This window comes from Eptesicus fuscus, chromosome 19, assembly GCF_027574615.1.
Source record: "Eptesicus fuscus isolate TK198812 chromosome 19, DD_ASM_mEF_20220401, whole genome shotgun sequence".
NCBI classification, from domain to species: Eukaryota; Metazoa; Chordata; class Mammalia; order Chiroptera; family Vespertilionidae; genus Eptesicus; species Eptesicus fuscus.
This window is the reverse complement of record NC_072491.1, coordinates 20,726,014-20,746,739: the sequence shown is the minus strand read 5'-3', so window position 1 is coordinate 20,746,739 and position 20,726 is coordinate 20,726,014. Positions and strand designations below refer to the sequence as shown.

The 20,726-nt window shown below is 34.9% G+C and overlaps 1 protein-coding gene across 3 annotated transcripts in view; it reads left to right on the top strand.

Moving 5' to 3' along the window:
• CSMD3 (CUB and Sushi multiple domains 3) overlaps positions 1-20,726 on the top strand; it is a 923,077-nt gene that overhangs the window by 803,844 nt on the left and 98,507 nt on the right. For all 3 annotated transcript variants that reach the window (XM_054708474.1, XM_054708473.1, XM_008143384.3), the window contains 7 exons: positions 1,510-1,628; positions 2,942-3,011; positions 8,517-8,633; positions 12,289-12,498; positions 14,635-14,823; positions 15,517-15,694; positions 16,525-16,670. In XM_054708474.1, the coding sequence (XP_054564449.1) occupies positions 1,510-1,628; positions 2,942-3,011; positions 8,517-8,633; positions 12,289-12,498; positions 14,635-14,823; positions 15,517-15,694; positions 16,525-16,670 (1,029 nt within the window). The remainder of the gene's footprint in view (positions 1-1,509; positions 1,629-2,941; positions 3,012-8,516; positions 8,634-12,288; positions 12,499-14,634; positions 14,824-15,516; positions 15,695-16,524; positions 16,671-20,726) is intronic.

Sequence of the window (20,726 nt, the reverse complement as noted above, 5' to 3'; positions counted from 1 at the left end):
CCGGCCAGGGAGGAGCCTGCAACCTAGGTACATGCCTTTGATCAGAATCAACTGAGACCCTGTGAGGCATTATCCACTGAGTCAAACCGGCTAGGGCAGGATATGCCATTTCTTAGCCCTCCAGCAGCGGACCTTCATTTTTTTCTCCAGAAGTGTGGTGGAAAAACCCTAGATCACCTTTTTGGATTCTTATTACTCAAGTTACTAAGAATATTACCAGTGGAATACAGGAAGCTTAGCCAATGTGCAGTCAGAAAAGGTGTTTCCTCTATAGTTCACACCAATCACTGTCTGTGCCCTGCCCAGGCCTAAAGCCTCTAGCCAAAGCTTTAGGCCTGGGCAGGGGACCCCAGCTCCCTGCAATCCACCACAGGAGCAGATGCCCTCGCAGGAGTGGACCCCCAGTTGCCTGTGATCCGTCGCAGGCTCCCCACTGGTGCCCAAGGCCGGAAAAGCCTCCGGTGGAGGCTTTCCTGGCCTTGGGCTCAGCCACACCCCAGCGTCCATGTAACGGATCGCAGGAGCCGACCCCCAGTTGCCTGCGACTGTGTCCTGGTGGGCGTGGCTGGTGGGTGTAGTGAAGGTACGGTCAATTTGCATATTACTCTATTATTAGGTAGGATAATTTCAGAGTGGTGACTGCTTAAAACTGTAAATTAAAAGTAAATAATAAACATTTGCTTTATTAAAGATAAAAATACCTTAATAATATGTAATACTTTCAATATTTAAAAAAATGTTTTGGCCAAAAGAAAATCAAACAATGATTTTCTTTAAGTCTTTAAATGAATTGTTTAAGAAAATCTTTCATATTTTGTATGCTTTTATTCTTTTATGTTGAAAAGTAAATTACCAATGTAAAAATAATGGAAGTGTTTTGAATTATATCATTATCTTCCTCTCAGAAATAACTGATTTCATGCATTGCACAATGCTTTTCAGGTCTCAATAAGATACTTGTTTTTCTTCCTTCTGATTATATTTGGAGAACAAGTCTTACTTGTAATTATATCGTAAAAATTTTACATGTAATAAATATATTAAAATGTATCTCATGAATTAAAAATCCCATTCTTTATGAAGGAAGAAGGAACCAGCTGATATGAATGAAACAGTAAATAATTTTTAGTCATTTTACTAAAAACATTTTGCAACTACAATTTCATTTTATTTTCACAGTAAATTATTATTCATTTTGGGAGGTTATTTTTATGAATTTTTATTTTTATTTTACAGTAGAAGAGATTTAGGCTGGGAATTAAAAAAGAATTTAAGTATAATCACAGAGCTACTTAATGTTTAGTGGCATAAAAATTCAAAAGTTATGTGGAGTTCCAAAGTCATTGCTCTTCACATATGCAGTTAAATCTTGTTCACGTAATATTCTTATTGCCACACTGTAAATGTAGTTTTAATGACCCAGATATTCAATTTTAATAATTTAATATGCATGATTTAAGCAGTCATTATTTGAAAGTTACTTATATTATTTTCATTAAATATTCTTAGCAATTGGTTTGGATTCCTGTCCTGAACCACAAACACCCAGCAATGGAATTAAAATTGGAGACAGATACATGGTTGGTGATGTGGTATCATTTCAGTGTGATCAAGGCTATTCTTTGCAGGTAAGTTTATTTTAAAAGCATAGTTTTTATTTTCATTACTCTTTCAGGATATTTTAATAAACCAATTATTATCTTCAAGTTTTAAAACTATATTGATCTTGGGCTTCATTAGCCTGAAGTCAAATGGCATTCAATTTTTCAATAAAACATGTGTGAGAGAAATTTGCTGAAATGAAATAAATTTGTTTTAATTGCAACAAATGAAAAATGAACTTTGAATCAAAATTAATCATTCACTTTTCTCTATTCACATAGGATGTCACAACTGAACTCCTGGATTTTAGAATGTGAAAATAAAAATGAAGTTCTACTTAAATCATTAAATGAAATTTCCATGACAATAAATTCCCCAAATAAGTGAAAATCAACCACAAATATATTTTCTTAAAGTAGTGGATTGGCAATGTATATTCAGATATTTTTTTTGTATTTATATTGATCCTCTGTTACACGTTTTTTGAAGGGTCTCAAAATTATGGTCTCATAAAAATCTCCCTAAAGAATAAACTTATTAAGAAATTAAAAGAAAAGAAGCACAAACTATTTCACATATTAAGTAAATAAATTTCTTAGAGGAAGCTAAATTAAAAATTAATAATTTATAGTCTTTATGGTTGTGTCACAAATGATTAGTCTCAGAAGTGCAATCAGGTCTATCTGGATATTATATATCAATTTAAAATTTAATATACCTCAACACCTGTTTTAATATTTTTATGAAAGAATTTTATCATTATTTAATCTCATCTTGAATAGTACAGCAATTTATTATAAACCACTATATATGGCCATTTCACTTGTGTAATCATTGTAGTAGAATGTTTTGATAAAAAATGTAAAATACAATTCTAATGTAATATGGAATCTTAATTTTTCTATCTGGACCTTTTTAAAAAATTTTATCAAAAGTATATATAATTACCTTTCTTATTCCAAATACTATACTAAGATTTACGTAAAAGTCAAAATCTATAAAAGTGACAATATGTATTTAACCTTGTTTTCATAATAGTCTTCCACTATACTATGTTCAATCTAACTTTTAAAGGCTGTACTGAACCCGGCCTTAGTGGCTCAGTGGTTGAACATCAACCTATGAACCAGGAGGTCACAGTTCGATTCCTGGCCAGGGCATATGCCTGGGTTGCTGGCTTGATCCCCAATGTGGGGCGTGCAGAAGGCAGCCGATCAATGATTCTCTTTCATCATTGACGTTTCTATCTCTCTCTCCTTCACCCTTCTTCTCCAAAATCAATTTTAAAAATAAAATAAAATAAAAAGCTGTACTGAACTGCATTGTCCTATTTACACAGGGTCATTCTCACATAACATGTATGCCTGGACCTGTAAGAAGATGGAATTACCCAATCCCAATTTGTTTGGGTAAGTTAAAGAAATATAAAACAGTTATAAGGTTCATGAAATTTTAAAGTTACACTCTTTATATGGTATTGTTCAAACATATAGTTTGCCTTTTGTCAAGTTTTATGGAAAAAATACTTTGAGATAAATGTTTCATTTTTTAATTTTAAATTTTTACATTTTTTTTTACCCCAATTTGATATCAGTGAATGACTTTAAACTTAAGAAAATTGAGAAAAGACATTAGGCTTTTTGATCCCCCAGAGAGTTTTTTTCAGTATAACATGATAGGAGTACCCAGGGATCAGGAATATAGTAAATACCCTATTGCTTACTACTGAGTCAGAGTAGATAAGGAATTTGGAGACTCCCAAAGGGAACATGACACTCCAGGGGATGTCTTCAGTGGTGACAGGCAATGGTGATATGGGATGTATGTCAAAAGAACATTAGGGGCTTTGAAAATAGGGGCACAAATGTTTGCTCTAAGTTAATGCTGCTTCCAAATATTTCTATCTCGCCCTTTATTATTATTATGTTTATGTTCCTCATTTCTGTTATCTGTATGCAACCATTAGTATACTGGGTTCTACAGAGTATGAAAAGTATGTGGGGTAGGATCTCTATCATTAAAATTTCCATTTACCATTTAAAGTGGTAGAAATAAGAGAAATGAAATAAGAGTAATTTAGTATTAAATTATACCACTGATTATATTATGCAATTTCAGAAATATGAGACTGGTATTGACTGAACTGGTATTGGCTGAGAAATTAGTCAGCCCATTTTATTTACACAGTTTTGGATGGTTTGTGTTATTAAGATAAATGGATAAAGAAGAAAGCCCTTTCTGAATAGCAAGAAGGGCAAAATCAAAAGAATTAGTGTGATTTTTATACCTACTTATATAAATCTAGAGGCCCAGTGCATGATTAAATCATGCACATGTAGGGTCTCCTACACGCTTTCGCTTTCGATCAAGGGGGATCAAGGCATGGCGGAGGCTTCCGAAAGGCCTGGTGCACCAGCAGACAGGCACCCAGCTCCCACACTTTTGATGGTCCGCGGCGGGACGTGAGCTCGCTGCCCCAGAGGCCCCTTCTGTGCCGCAGCACAGCCATGGCGCAGACGCTGAGCTTGCGCCGTTGCTGGCAAAGTGAGCTCGGCGTGCCGCCGGCCCAATCGGCCACCCCAGCCACCTCGAGTCCCGCCCCCCCGTGCCTCCTGGCCAATCGTGGGCATAGCGAAGGTACAGTCAATTTGCATATTTGTCTATTATTAGGTAGGATTAGAGGCCTGGTGTACAGATTTGTGCACCAGTGGGGTCCCTCAACCTGACCTGAGCCCTCTTGCAATCCAGGACCCCTTGCGGGAGGGATGTCAGACTGCCGGTTTTGGCCCAATCCCTGCAGGCCAGGCCGAGGGACCCCACTGGTACATGAATCCATGCACTGGGCCTCTAGTATGCATATAAGATCTTTGGTTAATCTCTTCCCGCCCTCCTCCCTCCCCCCTTCCCTCTGAGAGTCATTAGTCTGTTCCATGTTTCCATGCCTATGCATTGAGTGTCTTCCCCCTGGTGGTCAGTGCACGTCATACTTAACAGTCAAATGGTCACTTTGGCTTTTATATATATAGACATACAAAATGCCTATTGTAAAAATTTATATATACAGATAATATCAATTATGTGTGTGCTATGTGTGGGGTGTGTATTTATGTGTGTATCCAATTGAGTATAAAAAATAGGGGACATAATCCTACCTAATAATAGACAAATATGCAAATTGACCATACCTTTGACACACCCACAAGCCACGCCCACAAGCCACACCCACCATCCAATCAGAGCGAGTGTGCAAATTAACCCAAACCAAGATGGCTACAGCCACAGAGAGCAAGGTTTCCTAGGTAACAGAAGAAGCCAAGCTTTCCGCCTGCCCTTGCCAGGCCTAAGCCTCCACTCAATCTACAAAGTTTCAATTATAGAAGGTAAACAAATTCAAACAGAAATGGCGGCAGAATGGAGCTTGAGAGAGCAGGCCAGGGTTGCTCCCAGCAACAGGGGAAGCAAAGCTTTCCGCACACCCTGGCCGGGCCCACCTGCTTAAGGCAACAAAGTTTCAATTATAACCCCAACACAAATGGCTACCAGCCTCGGAGGGAGCCCCAGGCTTGGCTCTGCTCCAGGCTACAAAGTTTCAATTGTAGAAGGAAAATAAATTCCAGATACCAGGGCCTCTGCTTGGGTTGCCAGGGGGCGTGGCCGGCCTGCAAACCACCACAGGCCCCTCGCTCAGTCCGCCCCATGCCCCAAGGGAGCCCCACACTGATCAGGGACACCCTTCAGGTCAAACCAGATGGCCCCCACCCCTGCACCAGGCCTCTAATCCTATCTAATAAAAGAGTAATCTGCAGATTGATCATCACTGCAACACGCAATATAGCTGCCCCCATGTGGTCAAAGATCCTGCCCCCATGTGGACACAAGATGGCCACCACAAGATGGCCAGCAGGAGAGGGCAGTTGGGAGGCACCCGGCCTGCAAGGGAGGGCAGTTGAGAAGGACCAGGCCTGCAAGGGAGAGCAGTTGAGAGGGACCAGGCCTGCAAGGGAGGGCAGTTGGAGGTGATCAACCCTGCAGGAGAGGGCAGTCAGGAGTGACCAGGCTGGCAGAGGAGGGAAGTTGGAGGCAAACAGGCTGGCAGCAGAGTTGTTAGGGGGTGTTCAGGCTGGCAGGCAGAAGCAGTTAAGGGCAATCAGGAAGGCAGGCAGGCAAGCAGTTGGGAGCCAGAAGTCCTGGATTATGAGAGGGATGTCCAGTGGGATCGGGCCTAAACAGGCAGTCGGACATCCCTCAAGGGGTCCCAGATTGGAGAGGGTACAGGCTGGGCTGAGGGACAACCCACCTCTGTGCACGAATTTTGTGTACCGGGCCTCTAGTGAAGTATAAAAAACAAAATAAATATTATGTATATTCTACTGATATCAGAATAGAGAGTGAAGATATTTTGTTCATCACTATATTGCCAATGCCTAGAAAAGTTCTCATCTTAAATATCCAATGAATATTGTTTAATGAACAAATTAATATAAAGTTTTGGGATTCTACACAATGTGTATATTTTTATAAAGTTTTTCTTCTTGACAGTAACTTAGAAAAATTTCCCATGCCATAACATATTTTAAAAAATCGGATTTTTAAAATGGCTTCATGGCATATAGCGTAAGTCTAATTTGTGCAGTTTTTCTCTTTTTCTTAGTTTAGTGTTTTGTCTTTTTAATACACATTTAAGTCCTTTTCACATGCTTTCATATAAACTTCTAATTGTTTACTTGAGATTTTACCAAAGTAGACTAATTATGTCATTGTAGATAATGCTTAAAAGCTTTGAAAAACATTGCCAAATTTCTTTTAGAAAATTGTGTTATGTTAAATATTACCCTGCATTATATGATGATTTTCATCTTGTTATATTAGTGGAACCAATTATTACTCTTAATGAAAGGTTAATTTTTAGGTAAAGTATTGCATTTTGGTTAACTATGCATTCTCTATTGTATATTATTAATGAGAAGTATTCAATGGAAATGATATTTTAATAAAACTTGGCTAGAAAATTTAAATTGTCTTACATAGGGGTACATTGGTATGAAACTACAAGGAATACATAACAGATTTTAATGTCCAACATATCTCTATTCAAATTTCAGCTAGGGTGCATTAGGTATGTCCGGTGAGTGTTTTATTCTTTGTACTACTGTTTGCTCATCTGTTAAATGGAATAATATGTTTGTCGCCCAGGCCTGTTGTAAAAATTAAAGGAGATAATCTGTTTAAAATATTTATCACTGAACCTGGAACACACAGGACATTCAGAATATTAGTTATTATAGTGAAAAATAGATAACTATATGATCCTAATTTCATTATATAGGTACACGTATAAACACGCATGCATATATATATATTTCTGTAGAGAAAAAGAAATATAAAGTTGTATGTGAGTAGTGGAATTATAACGCATTTTTATTTCTTTTCTACTCATCTTATTTTTGAACAACAAGTTTGTATGATATTTGATTGACAAAGTATTTGAATTGCCATCATGGCTGTGTAAGGAGGAACTGAAGGCAATGGGGCTGATTCAGAGAGTATCTTAAAACTCTAGTTACCCGGAAACAAGGTTACAGCGTCATGAACTGTAAAATAAACAACCTTCCAGATGTTTGATGGAAGAAAGGAAAAGTCACTTGAGATTTTTAGGTATTAGAGACAAATTAGAAGGAAAAAAAGATGATTTTATCTTGGAGGACTATGCTATGGTTATGCCCTTAACAAAAAGTGTAATGGGGCACAAAAGTCCAATACAAAGCCACTGAAGAATGGGAAGGTATACGGTATATCTTTAGCTCTCAATGGTAACCACATTTGGAAAAAAAAGCTTTGTATGCAGATTGACTGCAAGGTTATATATATATTCCCCTAGGAAAATAAGATTGATACATACTTTATTCGGTTCATATAAAGAGAGCAGCCAAACTTGTAATTGCTATCCTACAGAACATGGATAGACTTTCTACCTAGCATTCCTTTCTGATATACTAGTTTACCATGAAGTTTGATTATCTATCTGTTACTATTCTTAACATGAAATTATTAACAAATGAGATTTTTAGTCCTATTATGATGAAATGATAAAAATACTCAGAAGAATTAGCTTCCAAAATGCAATTGCTCTTTCAATGCATGTTAAATAGTTCTATTTAATCATTCAAAATTAGAACTTGGGTAATTATCTGTTCCTATAAATTTTACTTAGCTTATCAATAGTAAATCAGTATAACATTCTAAAACAAGCACATTGATAAATTATGCCTATGTTCTCAAAATTGGCTGCATCATTTTATGCCTTATACTTCCCTATTCTCTGTTTAAATTATTTTAGGATAAAGACCATATCCCATATGTGATATGTAAATTCCTCACACATTACCATTAGAAACCAATATTTTTCTTAAAATTCTTTATTTAGCTTTCTTACAAAAAAAAAAGTAAAAGGAGGCAAGATTTTGAAAACAGTTCCTTCTTGAGTGTGGTACTTAGAACTGATGTTGTTGGCTTGATTTTATTCTAAATTAGGTCATCTTTGGAGTGAATCAAAACATTACTAGAATACTTAAGGCTGAGAAGTAAACTGCCCGCTGTGGAAAAGGACATGTGCTTCTTGTTTGATTGCATTCAGGGCACATGAGCTACTCCTTGCTGTGCTATAATTGTTTTTACTTGCAGTTATTGCTGAGAAAGAAAGTACCTTGTCTTTTTATGCTATTTTAGAAAATGCATTGTCAATTGATTACATTTCATTACTAGTGTGTGGTGAATGAGAGTTGACAATATTCAAATTTATATCAAACAGGTTTACTTCAGAGACTTGCTTAAGAATTGAAATGATTTCAATCTGTTTTTAATGTAGTCAACTATTCCACTACTCTGGCTTACCGGGGACCTCAATTATCTTGCAGCTCAGTGCGGTGGTGCAATGTCAGATTTCAGTGGTGTGATTCTCAGCCCTGGGTTTCCTGGAAACTACCCCAGCAGTTTAGATTGCACGTGGACAGTAAAGCTGCCTGTAGGTTTTGGTATGTATATTAAAAACAGGTGAAAATGTTTTCAATATCATTAGAAGTATCCTTAAAAAATATCAATGTCTAACATAATATATTCACAAATTGTAGTTTAATTTGGGTTACAGACAGTTATATAAATTGAGGAGTGCAATTTGGATAATTGTTGATAAGCCAAATACATTTCAACTGGACTACTTGGATAATGGAAAGAATATGGGTATTTTTTAATTTGATAGGTAGATAGGTAGGTAGGTAGATAACTTCATGATATTTTCTATTTGATATGTATGGATGTAGCTTGAGTTAGATGTGTGTGGCAATGATAAATTCAACCTAATTTTCATGTATAGTTGTTTTTGTAATTCTCCACTTTGTAGCAAAATAGTAAATAGAAAAATTATTTTCTAGTAATCTATTCATTTCATTTACTATTCATTGTAAATAAATAAAACTTTACATTTGAAAAATAATATAAATTTTCAAATGTTAGGTTTAAATACCCCTGTTAATATAATACCTTTTTAATTCTAATAATACAATTGCCAGTGTTTTGGATATATTGCATTTAATAAATTCTCACTCATATCACAAATATATTCTCTTACAGCTTCTTCATATCCCATGAGTCTGTAAATGCATAAATAGAAGTGCTAGATTGAGGATCAGCTTGTTCATTAAATTTCAGAACACTAGGATGAGTAGACACTTCCTTAAACAGAAACCTAGTGGATTTAGAGCAATTAAGAAATTCTGTACTATCTCACTTATTGAGGACTGAATTTAAGTACCTGATTACCCAAAAACATCTATAGCCTCAGAATACAAATTCATATTTAAATGTTTTACATGAATTTACAGAAACTCATACTTACAATAATTCTCTACTGAGTACATATAATTCTACAGGTACTATGCTAAGCACTGGGGATAAAATGCCTAGTAGAATGGACTTTGTACTTATCTCCAAATAAGTTACAGTCACAATGAGGAGACAGAGAGCCACCTATTCTTTTTATTATTATTATTACATTTATTGGGTTGGAATTGGTTAATAGGTTCATATAGGTTGCAAGGGTACATTGACCTGTATATTGTATTGTGTACCCACCCCCATAGTCCAGTTATCTGCCATCACCATATATTCGGCCCCCTTTACCCTCTCTCTACAAAGTATAATAAAGAGTATAGGGTTGTACTTAGTGCAGACATCCAGCCTGGTCCAGTAAATGTAGAGATGTCTAGCCTGAGGAAGTGATACCTGAACTGTGGCTTTAAAGAGACAGTCCTGCAAAGAGGATCAGCCTTATGGGGAATGGGAAATAAATTCTAGATAGAGTGACGCATTGAAAGACACAGATGAGGAAGCGAAAGAAATTCAACAAGCCGGAACACTGTATTATTGGACTGAGGTTTTGAGAGAACAGGAAGCCACTGAAGGATTTAGTGGCTTGCTAATGAGTATTACTCTGGCTACAAGGTGTAAACACTTTTTGTAATTGTCAAGTTCTATGGCCATATATTGAAAGAGAGTACTGACATGTCTGAATAATAGATGTGAACCAGTATGGTTATTCTTATATGTCTTTTACTAGTTACTTGAGAAGGCTCATCCCTTGTTGCTTATGGAGCTAAATGAATTAGGTTGAAATAAATTATTAAGCAAATTTTCAATAGTGTCATTATTTCTGCTGCTAATGCTTCCTTGATTTTTAAGAAACAAGTTCATTAAACGTTTTTATCAACACTTCTAATAAAAAGAAGAAATATCTTGGTTTGAGCATCATCCCGTACACTAAAGGTTGTGGGTTTGATTCCCGGTTGGGTACATACAGGAGGCAACCAATGGATGTTTCTCTCTCATATCTATGTTTTCCACATCAATGTTTCTCTCTATCTATTTTCTTTCCTCTCTCTAAAAAATGAATAAACATATCCTCAGGTAAGGGACTAAAAAAAATAAAAAGAAGACATCCTTATTTTAGAAATGAAAACATAAGAGAATTTCTGAGTTGATTACATTTAAATAATCTGTTTTACTTGAGTTTGGGTTAAGTAAAATGTTAGTTCTAATATATTTGAACAAGTGCTTTATAATTTTTTAAAAATAAAATTGAATATAGAGCAACAATTATAAAATCATATTCTTATGCTTGAGAAACAATTATTGACAAGATAATTTATGAAAAGGGGACTCGGAAAAATTTTAGAAAAATATGCACATATATTAAGATATCATGTCCAAATTCTAAGAAGTTTGTCTGATTGTACAGGAATGTGTTTAATATTTTAAAGCATATTTTCAGTATTCCCTATCTTTACTGTCCATGGGACTCTTTTTCCATGGAACTCTTTTTCGAGTAACAATATACTTCACTTGAGAACCCAATGTAATTATTATGAGCAAAAGCTCAAGAGCTAGTATTTTTCAGTTTTTTAAAGTTGCTGTGTAAACTTAACATATTTGTCTAGCTTTTCTGTGCCTCAGCTTCCTCATTTTTATGAGTAATTGTTAGTATTAAATAAGTTAGTATATACAAACTCTTAAAACAGTGCCTACTAAATAGACAACATTCAATATATGTCAGGTTTATTATTAACAATTGGAGAATGGTAGTTGTAAGAAAAAGATCAAATTTACTGAAATTGAATATTAATTGAATTATCAAACATACCCTATTGAGGCTTTTATTGCATTTATTCCATCCCAGAGACATTTTACTATCTCATACTTTAGTTTTACTTATAAAGATATTAAGACTGTTTTGCAATTTGGTAACACTTAACACTGATCACTAGATTTTATTGAAATTATTTCATAAAATTTAGCATTATCTTCTGAAAAGCAAAGTGCTAAAAGAGCACATTGATAAATTAATGCCACCAAATTATATTTTAGAGAAGTTAATTTATCCCCTATAGATAAATTAACACCATTATGGAATCTGATTCCATTATTATATATAAACTTTGCCCTCAAATTGACATTTTACAAAATATAAATTATTGAGTGGCTTTTTACCTTTAAAAGTTAGTTGATATAATTTTACTATTTTTAAGAAAAATTTTCCAAATTTATTTATTTTTTAAATTTACTTTTATCATCAACAGTATTACAGATATCTCCTATTTTCCCCTCTTTGCCCTCCTCCACTGTGGTCCTGCCCCACCCCAGGCCTTCACTAGCACTGTTGTCTGTGTCCATGGGCTATGCATATGTGCATATATATTCTTTGGTTAATCTCTTCCCCTCCCCTCCCTCATTCCCTCTGAGACCTGTCGATCTGTTCCATGCTTTCATGATTCTGGACTGATTTTGTTCATCAGTTTATTTTGTTCATTAGTGAGGTCATATGGTATTTGTCTTTCTATGATTGGCTGATATAATTTTAAAGAATATTAAAAAGCAAGAAATCCACTTTCCTGATTCGCTTGCTATGGGGCATTGTAGTAAAATGAAAGACATTTTCTCATGTGACACATAGTGGGCATTTGAGAGCAGTAGTGTTACTTTGAAGTTAAATGTCCTGGGCAGACAGCAAACCCATGGTCCAGGTCCCGAGAGTATGCCTCTCAACCTAAATGGAAACATACCTAAGTGCATTAAAGTGAGTGTGTGTGTTTAATGTGGTAAAAACATCAAGTAATATTGCTTGTTTTTCTTCTTTAGGTGTACATCTCCAGTTTGTAAATTTTTCTACAGAAACTATACATGATTATTTGGAAGTAAGAAGTGGAACCTCAGAGACTAGCACTGTTATTGGCCGACTTAGCGGTCCTCAAATCCCATCATCCTTATTCAGCACGACTCATGAAACCAGCCTGTACTTTCACAGTGACTATTCACAAAACAAACAAGGGTTCCACATCGTATACCAAGGTGAGATGTGTGATAAAATGTGAAAGTTTATTTATCCCAAATCAGTTATTAGCAATCTAACTCTAAGTATTTTCTATATTTTGTTTTAGAAATAAAAAGAACCCACACCAAACAAACATCAGTTAGAAAGATCTTTTTTTAATGCAGTTTTCAGGCAACTATATAGGGGGAATGATGTCTTTCTGAGGCCTTAGAAAATCTTAATTCTGAAAAAAGAGTTGAGTTAGTCTTAGTGCACAGTGAAATTAAGCATGTCAAGGCAAGGTAGTTAAGCAAGGCAAGCTAGATAACGAAGTTTTATATTTGCATGATGGAGTTAGTATCTCTCAGATAAGTTGCTTTGAACTTTATATGATAAAATGAATGTAAAATATATATGGTATACATCATTGAATTTTAGCTGTTATTATTATTACATTATTCCAGCTCTGAAGTCTAAAATTTAAAATCAAATATTTAAATTTATGATATTTTACACAAATAATGTAATTCCAATGACTTGGATGTTTAATCCAAATACCTTAACATTTTATAACATCTCTGCCCTAATTATTAAAGGATTTCATAAGTATATAATACCTTTTTATTGTGATTTCCAAGCAGTGATCTCTGTATTGTTTCTTGATGCATCTCAAGTGCCTAGGACAATAATAGCACAATAAATACTTTCTGAATAAAAGTATATACCTAAGAAGACATTTAAATCTAGTTAAAATAGACATTGTAACATCCAACTACATGGGTCTAAATAATTAAAATGTGTGGTATATTTGCAGACATAATATAAGAGCACTACATCATACATCATCCTTTACATAAAATAGGAGTCATTTCTACCACCTCACAAGACAGAATTAACTGTGCTCCCAAAGAATTTAATTATTCGATAAACAATTGGGCAACAACTGATTTTCTTCTTTGTTGCTAAAAGACTCAGAACTATAATGTGGTCCTTCTCCAGCAAGTATACAGAACCTTATGCCAACACTCAAACCTGGCTTCATGTTCTTATTTCTGCCCTCATTTTCTTCTCCCTCTAAAAATAAAGTTCATATTTGAATGATATAAAACTGGAATTTGAACTTTATTAATTGCATTTTTAGTCAATATGTCCTTGAAAAATATTTATTTACATAATAAAAGCATAAAAATATAGAATTTATTACTCATTGATCTAATAGTAATATTATCGACATAAGCCACAATGTATTATAATCATGAGTACATATTATTTGTAAGTTACATTGAATTTTAAAACTATCTCTTCTTTTACTACATTGATATCATTGAGCTTATGCCATTTTTGAGAAATAAGTTAATTTATATAAACTCACAGAACCAATGTTATTTTTAAATGATCTTGCAATTAGACTTGAAGCACTTTCTGAATTTTGGAAAAGTGCATAGTGTACACTGTTTATAGGCTCAAAATTTATTCAGCAGTGTTTATTAAGCACTTACTATGTGATGGGCAATGGACAAGGCTTTTAGGATACAATGATAAACAAAACAAATAGGAACGTTGATCTCATGTAGAATGTAGAACAAAAGGAATATGAGCAAATGAACACATGGTTATACTGCAGTGCCAAAAATATAGTGTTAACTAAAGTACAAAATTTATACTAGGAGGACAATGTTTCCTAGTATTTTATATTATTACATAACTACTTTGGAGAAACTCAACAGGGGTTTATTCTTAAAGAAAAAAATAAATAAAAGAAAATTCAAAAGGCTCAGAATGAAGCTTACATGTGTTTATTTTATTCTATGTATGTGCAGTGTAACCAGGAAGCTATTGTACTCTATGTAAAGGAATCAGAATATGTTTGATTAAAACTGTGGTGGTAATAGTAGTTTACATTTTCATTAAAACTTACAATTTAGATAGATTCTATAAGTGGGTGAAGAAACTGAATGCATTTTGTAAATTATACTAACATTTAATGGAAAAGTATAGACATGAGAAGCAATTCATATCATACTCTGATTAATATCATTTATCATAAACCTAAATTGCTATTTGTAACCAAATACAAGGAGCAGTGCATCTATTTTTCAAGTTGCGAATAGTACCCACCTGTGGTCTTTCAAAATTCAGAAAGGAAAAACATTTTCCTTTTTTCCCTTTTGCAGCCTATCAGTTGCAAAGCTGTCCTGATCCACGCCCATTTCGCAATGGCTTTGTAATTGGCAGTGATTTTACTGTGGGTCAAACGGTTTCATTTGAATGTTTCCCTGGATACACGCTAATTGGACATTCAGCTCTCACTTGCCTTCATGGAGTGAGTCGCAATTGGAATCATCCACTTCCAAGGTGTGAAGGTATGCGTCATCTATGTTTAATCATTTTTGTTTGGGCACTGTTTTGTCTTCCTCTTCAAATAGCATGGGAAACATACAGTCTCTCTTTCAGTTGAATAATTATAGTTAGTACAAAGGTTAAATCTTTAAGGCTCCATAATGAATAACTGATTTTATTATTATTGGTAGAAGCCCTAACCTTCTTCATTGCCAGTAAAAATAAAGTTTATACTTTAGAGCCCCTCCTATACGTGTGTCTGTGTAGCTGTATGTGCGTATGTTTAATAATCATTCTTATAAAAATCAATAGCCCAGATATTGCTACTGAATTTGGGTACATTTCCTCTTAAAAAAAACCTTTTAAATAAAAATTCCTGAACCTCTTTTAAGGCCATCTATATATATGATATAAGACAAATAAGAGTTGAACAGTGTAAATATATATTGATAAAATATTTGGAAAGAGAGAATACAATGTAATTTACTAATCTAGTAATAGTTAATAATAACTAGGCAGCATGCTTCATATAGAGAAATAAATACAAGCTAAAAATATTTTGTTCATGGTTTGCAACTTTATTTTATATACCTAACTGAAGTAAAAACATAATACAGATGGATTTTATACTGCTTAAGTATTAAATGTGCGCCTCTCTCTTTATAATCAATTCATTGTTATTTATTTTAACATTTTGTTTTGTGTCTTTTCTGTAGCTCTTTGTGGAGGGAATATAACTGCTATGAATGGCACCATTTATTCTCCTGGTTATCCAGATGAATACCCCAACTTTCAAGACTGTTTTTGGCTTGTACGAGTACCCCCTGGGAATGGAATCTACATCAATTTCACTGTCCTTCAAACAGAGCCAGTCTATGATTTCATTACTGTATGGTAAGCCAGGACCATTATTACTTATTGATTCAGCAAGGTAGAAATGAAAATATATCATAGTCCTCTGTAAACAGAAATTGCCATCTGGTGTGACTGACGGTGACAATATGTGGTTTGTAGAATGAGACAAAGAAGAGAAATAGATTTAGATTTTGCCCATAAAGTAACTAAATACTGAACAAAAACTTTACATATGGAAAAATATTTTAATTTATTATTAAACTGATATGCAAAAACAAGGAATTAGTATCAGGGTAAGTTTAAGGTAAGAAAGTTATATATTTACAAAACTAGTGAAAATTTGAAAGCTTATGTACAAATCATAATGATTTAATATAACTTTTGAATTTCTCTCATAATAATTTGTTATAAAATATATTTGTATTATTATCCTATTAATTGAAACATCTTTATTTAAAAATATATTAAAAATAAACTACCTGAATTAATTGCTGACAATTGGTTAATAGAACTACTGTGTGAGTTCTATGATTCCTTCTAAATTTACTCAAGATTAATTTGAAGAAAATAAAAGGAGGGCAGACCTCAAGAATTTAGGAAGCTCGGGTTGTCATCAGGAAACCAAAGATAGTGTCATCGATTACAACTAATATGCGTGCATTTCAGTTAGGTAAAAATCTGGTCTATTTTTATACTTTACATTTTTAAATGTTATCACTTATATAAACACAAATATGATACGGCACTCATTGGTTATTTCATCTACTGTATCAGCTCTTACGTAATGCCTTTATTAAACTTTGTGGAAAACTCACCTAAAAAATTAGTCTTAATCTTTCTCCTATCTCTGCTCTGTCTCTCTCTAACAGGGATGGACCAGATCAAAACTCACCTCAGATTGGGCAGTTCAGTGGCAATACTGCTTTGGAGTCAGTCTATAGCACTTCAAATCAGATTCTAATCAAATTCCACAGTGATTTCACAACAAGTGGCTTTTTTGTGCTCAGTTATCATGGTTCGTATTATCTAATAGTTTATGTTTCATTTGGTACTGTTTAAAATTGTCCTGGAAAATTGACTGCAAAATATATTTGACCAATGATTGAAAAGGTATTAAATTGTGACACTTAAAAAAATTACTTCAAATACATTTTCTTGCAAAGAATAACCTCTTATAAGCATTTAGGAACATTAGAATTTAAACAAATGGAAACAGGATATAAATCACTCAGTAATTACCCAGTAGAAAATAATATTTTTTCCACATGAAAACCAATAAGAGAGAACCAGCTGTTCATATTTTATTGCATGTAACTTTGAGACATTAATAGACTTTTCAACAGAAAATGTTTAATCTATTCAACCTGCTGTGAGTCTTTCAAAAACTAGCATCCAATATCTTTTTGCTTTGAATCATATTACTCAATCATTTATACTTTGTTTCAAAACTATAGCTAGTCTAGAATATTACAGTTTTCAGTGACTATTCCAGATTATTAAGTTCATAGCTTTTATGCCTGTGGAATAATTTATGAAGAATTGCAACCTTAATTCTGTGTATACTTCTGGGTCTTCTCTTCATAATGGTAATTTCTTGAGAAAAACATTCAGATGTTTTTAAATATTTTTATTTTATCTCAAATTGATGTTAAATATTTTTATTTTATCTCAAATTTATTTTATTTTATTGATTTTATTTCATTATAAACAAGAAAGTGTTAATTTATTTCTAATGATTAAATACCTTTATCTGCTATGACCACACCTCCATGAAACACACTCTGCCTCATCTAACTCCGTTGGACCAATTCCATGAGTATTTCACAGAATCAATACCTGCTGGATTAAATTTGCAAGTTATATAAAAATTTTCAACATGAACATGTGCTTTGTCCATTACATTAATATACAATTTTATGTTTTTATCTCTTTAAACACAATGTAAAGCTTTGATACCCACATCATGTATTCCATGAAAAATATGGTTATGCTCACATTTAAAACACATCAGGTTTAGATATACTCAGAGCATAGGCCAGAAAATATTTTGTTTGCTTTATCTCAGCATTTATCAGCCAGTAGACAGTACCCACTTTGTACTTCCCAAGAGCCCACAGCTGCATGTACACTCCAGCATAGCCATTAGAAAGGGGCATTCCATTAGGTAACTTTTGTTCAGGCTTTTTACAAAATAACTCACTTGCCTTCTTTACTGACTTGGACGTTGCTGCTGGTATTATGTAGATATAGTCTAAGACCATAACAATAATTTTATTACTTTCATAACTAATCATAACTCGGGAACCAATAAATTAAGTAATAGTTAAAGTTGAAAAATGAATTAGTTGCTTAACTGCATTTGTACATTTTATCTTTCATGGATCCTTGCATAAATTTTTATTATTTTGTGTCCTGCCAGAACAAATGACAAAGGAGGGACTAATTCATTGATGGACTATAAATATCCATAAGATGACCTTGTAGGGAATGTACAATTTTTGTAAAATGTAGGGTAAATATCAAAAGGGAAATATTGTCAGAGAAAAAATGTCTGTGTATGTGTATTCATATAGAAAACATTAGGATTACATAATGTATATGTGTACACACAAAGCATGAATGTGGATTTACATAGACACTTATGAGTGTCTGAGAGAGAGAGAGAGAGAGAGAGAGAGAGAGAGAGAGAGAAGCCTAAATGACTGAACGACCGACCAGTCACTATGAAGCACACTGACCACCAGGGGGCAGATGCTCAATGCATGAGCTGTCCCCTGGTGGTCAGTGCACTCCCACAGTGGGAGTGCTGCTCAGCTGACCTACCCATCCCGGCGGCCCGCTAGCCCACGCAGCAGTGGCAGCAGGAGCAGCAGGTGGCATTGGACTACTGGTTTCGGCCCAATCCCCACAGGCCATGCTGAGGGACCCCACCTGTGCACAAATTTGTGCACTGGGCCTCTAGTATATATATATCTATATATATATATATATATATATATATATATATATATATTCAAAATGTTTCATCTGTTGTGTAAATAGGTTTTGAGTCATGTATAACAGTAACAGAATTAGTTTAGGAATAAGGTAAAATAGATTAAGTATTTATTTAGTGCTTAGTTTTCCAATGAACTTTGGACAACTTACCTGTTGCTATTCACTTATCCTATCTAATAAATGGCTAATATGCAAATCAACTGAATATTGGAACAACCAGTCGCTATGATGCACACTGCCCACCATGGGGCAAATGCTCAACGCAGGAGCTGCCCCCTAGTGGTAATTGTGCTCCCACAGAGAGAGCACTGCTCAGCCAGAAGCCAGGCTCATGGCTGGTGAGTGCAGCAGCAGTGGCAGGAGCCTCTCCCGCCTCCTCAGTAGCCCTAAGGACCCCTCGGCGGACATCCCCCAAAGGGTCCCAGACTGCGAGAGGGCGCAGGTCGGGCTAAGGGGACCTCCGACCCCCGCCCAGTGCAATAATGTCGTGCACCTGGCGTTTAGTTTTAGCTATAAAACATCATGGTAGGATTGCTGAGATTAATGAGATATGTATATATAGAAATCACTTCAATTACTGGCATAAATTAGATTGAACAATATGAAATTTTTGGCAAAAAATGCTCAATATTGCATTGCTCAACCCAAATAATTTCTGTCATTATTACTATTATCAGCATTATATTGCAGAGATTATATAAGAATTGGAGACAATGGATAATGTACGGTTATTATAGTGCCTGACAGAGTAGATGTTTAGTAAGTTCTCTTTTCCTTATCATAACTTATCTCACATTTTACATTTTCTGATAGAGCATTTATTTTATGCTTTAAATTTCATAATAAGGCAAAATTACCAGAGCCTAGAGAATCCTAACATTTGAATCAACATCTCTGGAAATTTTATTTCTAGAAATCTTAAAATGACCTTGAAATTTGAGCTAGGGCTCATTTTAAAATTGACAGAGGCCTTACATTCCAACAGCTCACTTAAGGATAGTTTTCCTAAGCACTGCTTTCATCCGGACTCACCTTTTCAAGAATGCATGATGCCTGCATTAAATCAAATTTATATCTACCCTATAATCAGGTTCATTGAACCTTACTCCCCAGTGTCTATCTACTCTGACTCCAGGCAGATTTGTTATCTTACTTCCTCCTAAACTTCAGTTCCTAAATGGTTTCTTACTCGTCTTTAGTTCTTTAAGTCTCCCCATCTTCAGTCCCATCGCCTCGTTCATTTCTTGATAATTTGCACTCATAGGTATCACTACCATATTCTCTATGATGCACTTATTCTTTTTGCGAAACCTTTGAGAACTTAATGATGGTATGGTGTATTGTTTTATAAGCCTGGGAGTTTAATATTAGTAAATGCATTTTTGAAGACACATCTATTTCTGCTTTGTAACCCTTTTATATTTTTACTAGAGGCCCATTGCACGAAATTCGTGCACTGGTGAGTGAGGGGGTCCCCCTCAGCTCGACCTGCAGTCCTGGACCCCTCGGGGGATGGCAGTCAGACATCCCTCTTGCAGTCCAGGGCTCTCACAGTCTGGGACCACTCGCGCCTTACTGCCCGCCGGCAGCGGAGGCAGGAGAGGCTCCTGCCACTGTTGCTGTGCTCGCCAGTCATGAGCCCAGCTTCTGGCTGAGCAGCACTCCCCCTGTGGGAGCACACTGACCGCCAGGGGCCAGCTCCTGCATTGAGTGTCTGCCCCCTGGTGGTCAGTGCGCATCATAGTGATGGTTATTCTGCCAGTCATTCCTCCTTTTGGTCAATTTGCATATTAGGATTTTATTATATAGGATTATTGACTGATTGGGATTGACTATGTTTTGGTCTTACAGTGGGAAGTGTGTTCACATTCTTTCAAAAAAGTTGTTTATTGAATTTTTTAGCTATGCTAGTGACAACTTTTGAAAAGATTATTTTACAATATGTAGATGTGTACCTATTCCCTCTCACAGCAACAAAAAAGATGTGTGTTTTCTAATTAGTATCAATACAACTAATATAATTTAATACATCTAAAATATAATATTCCTATTCTGGGCCCATATTCAGTACCTA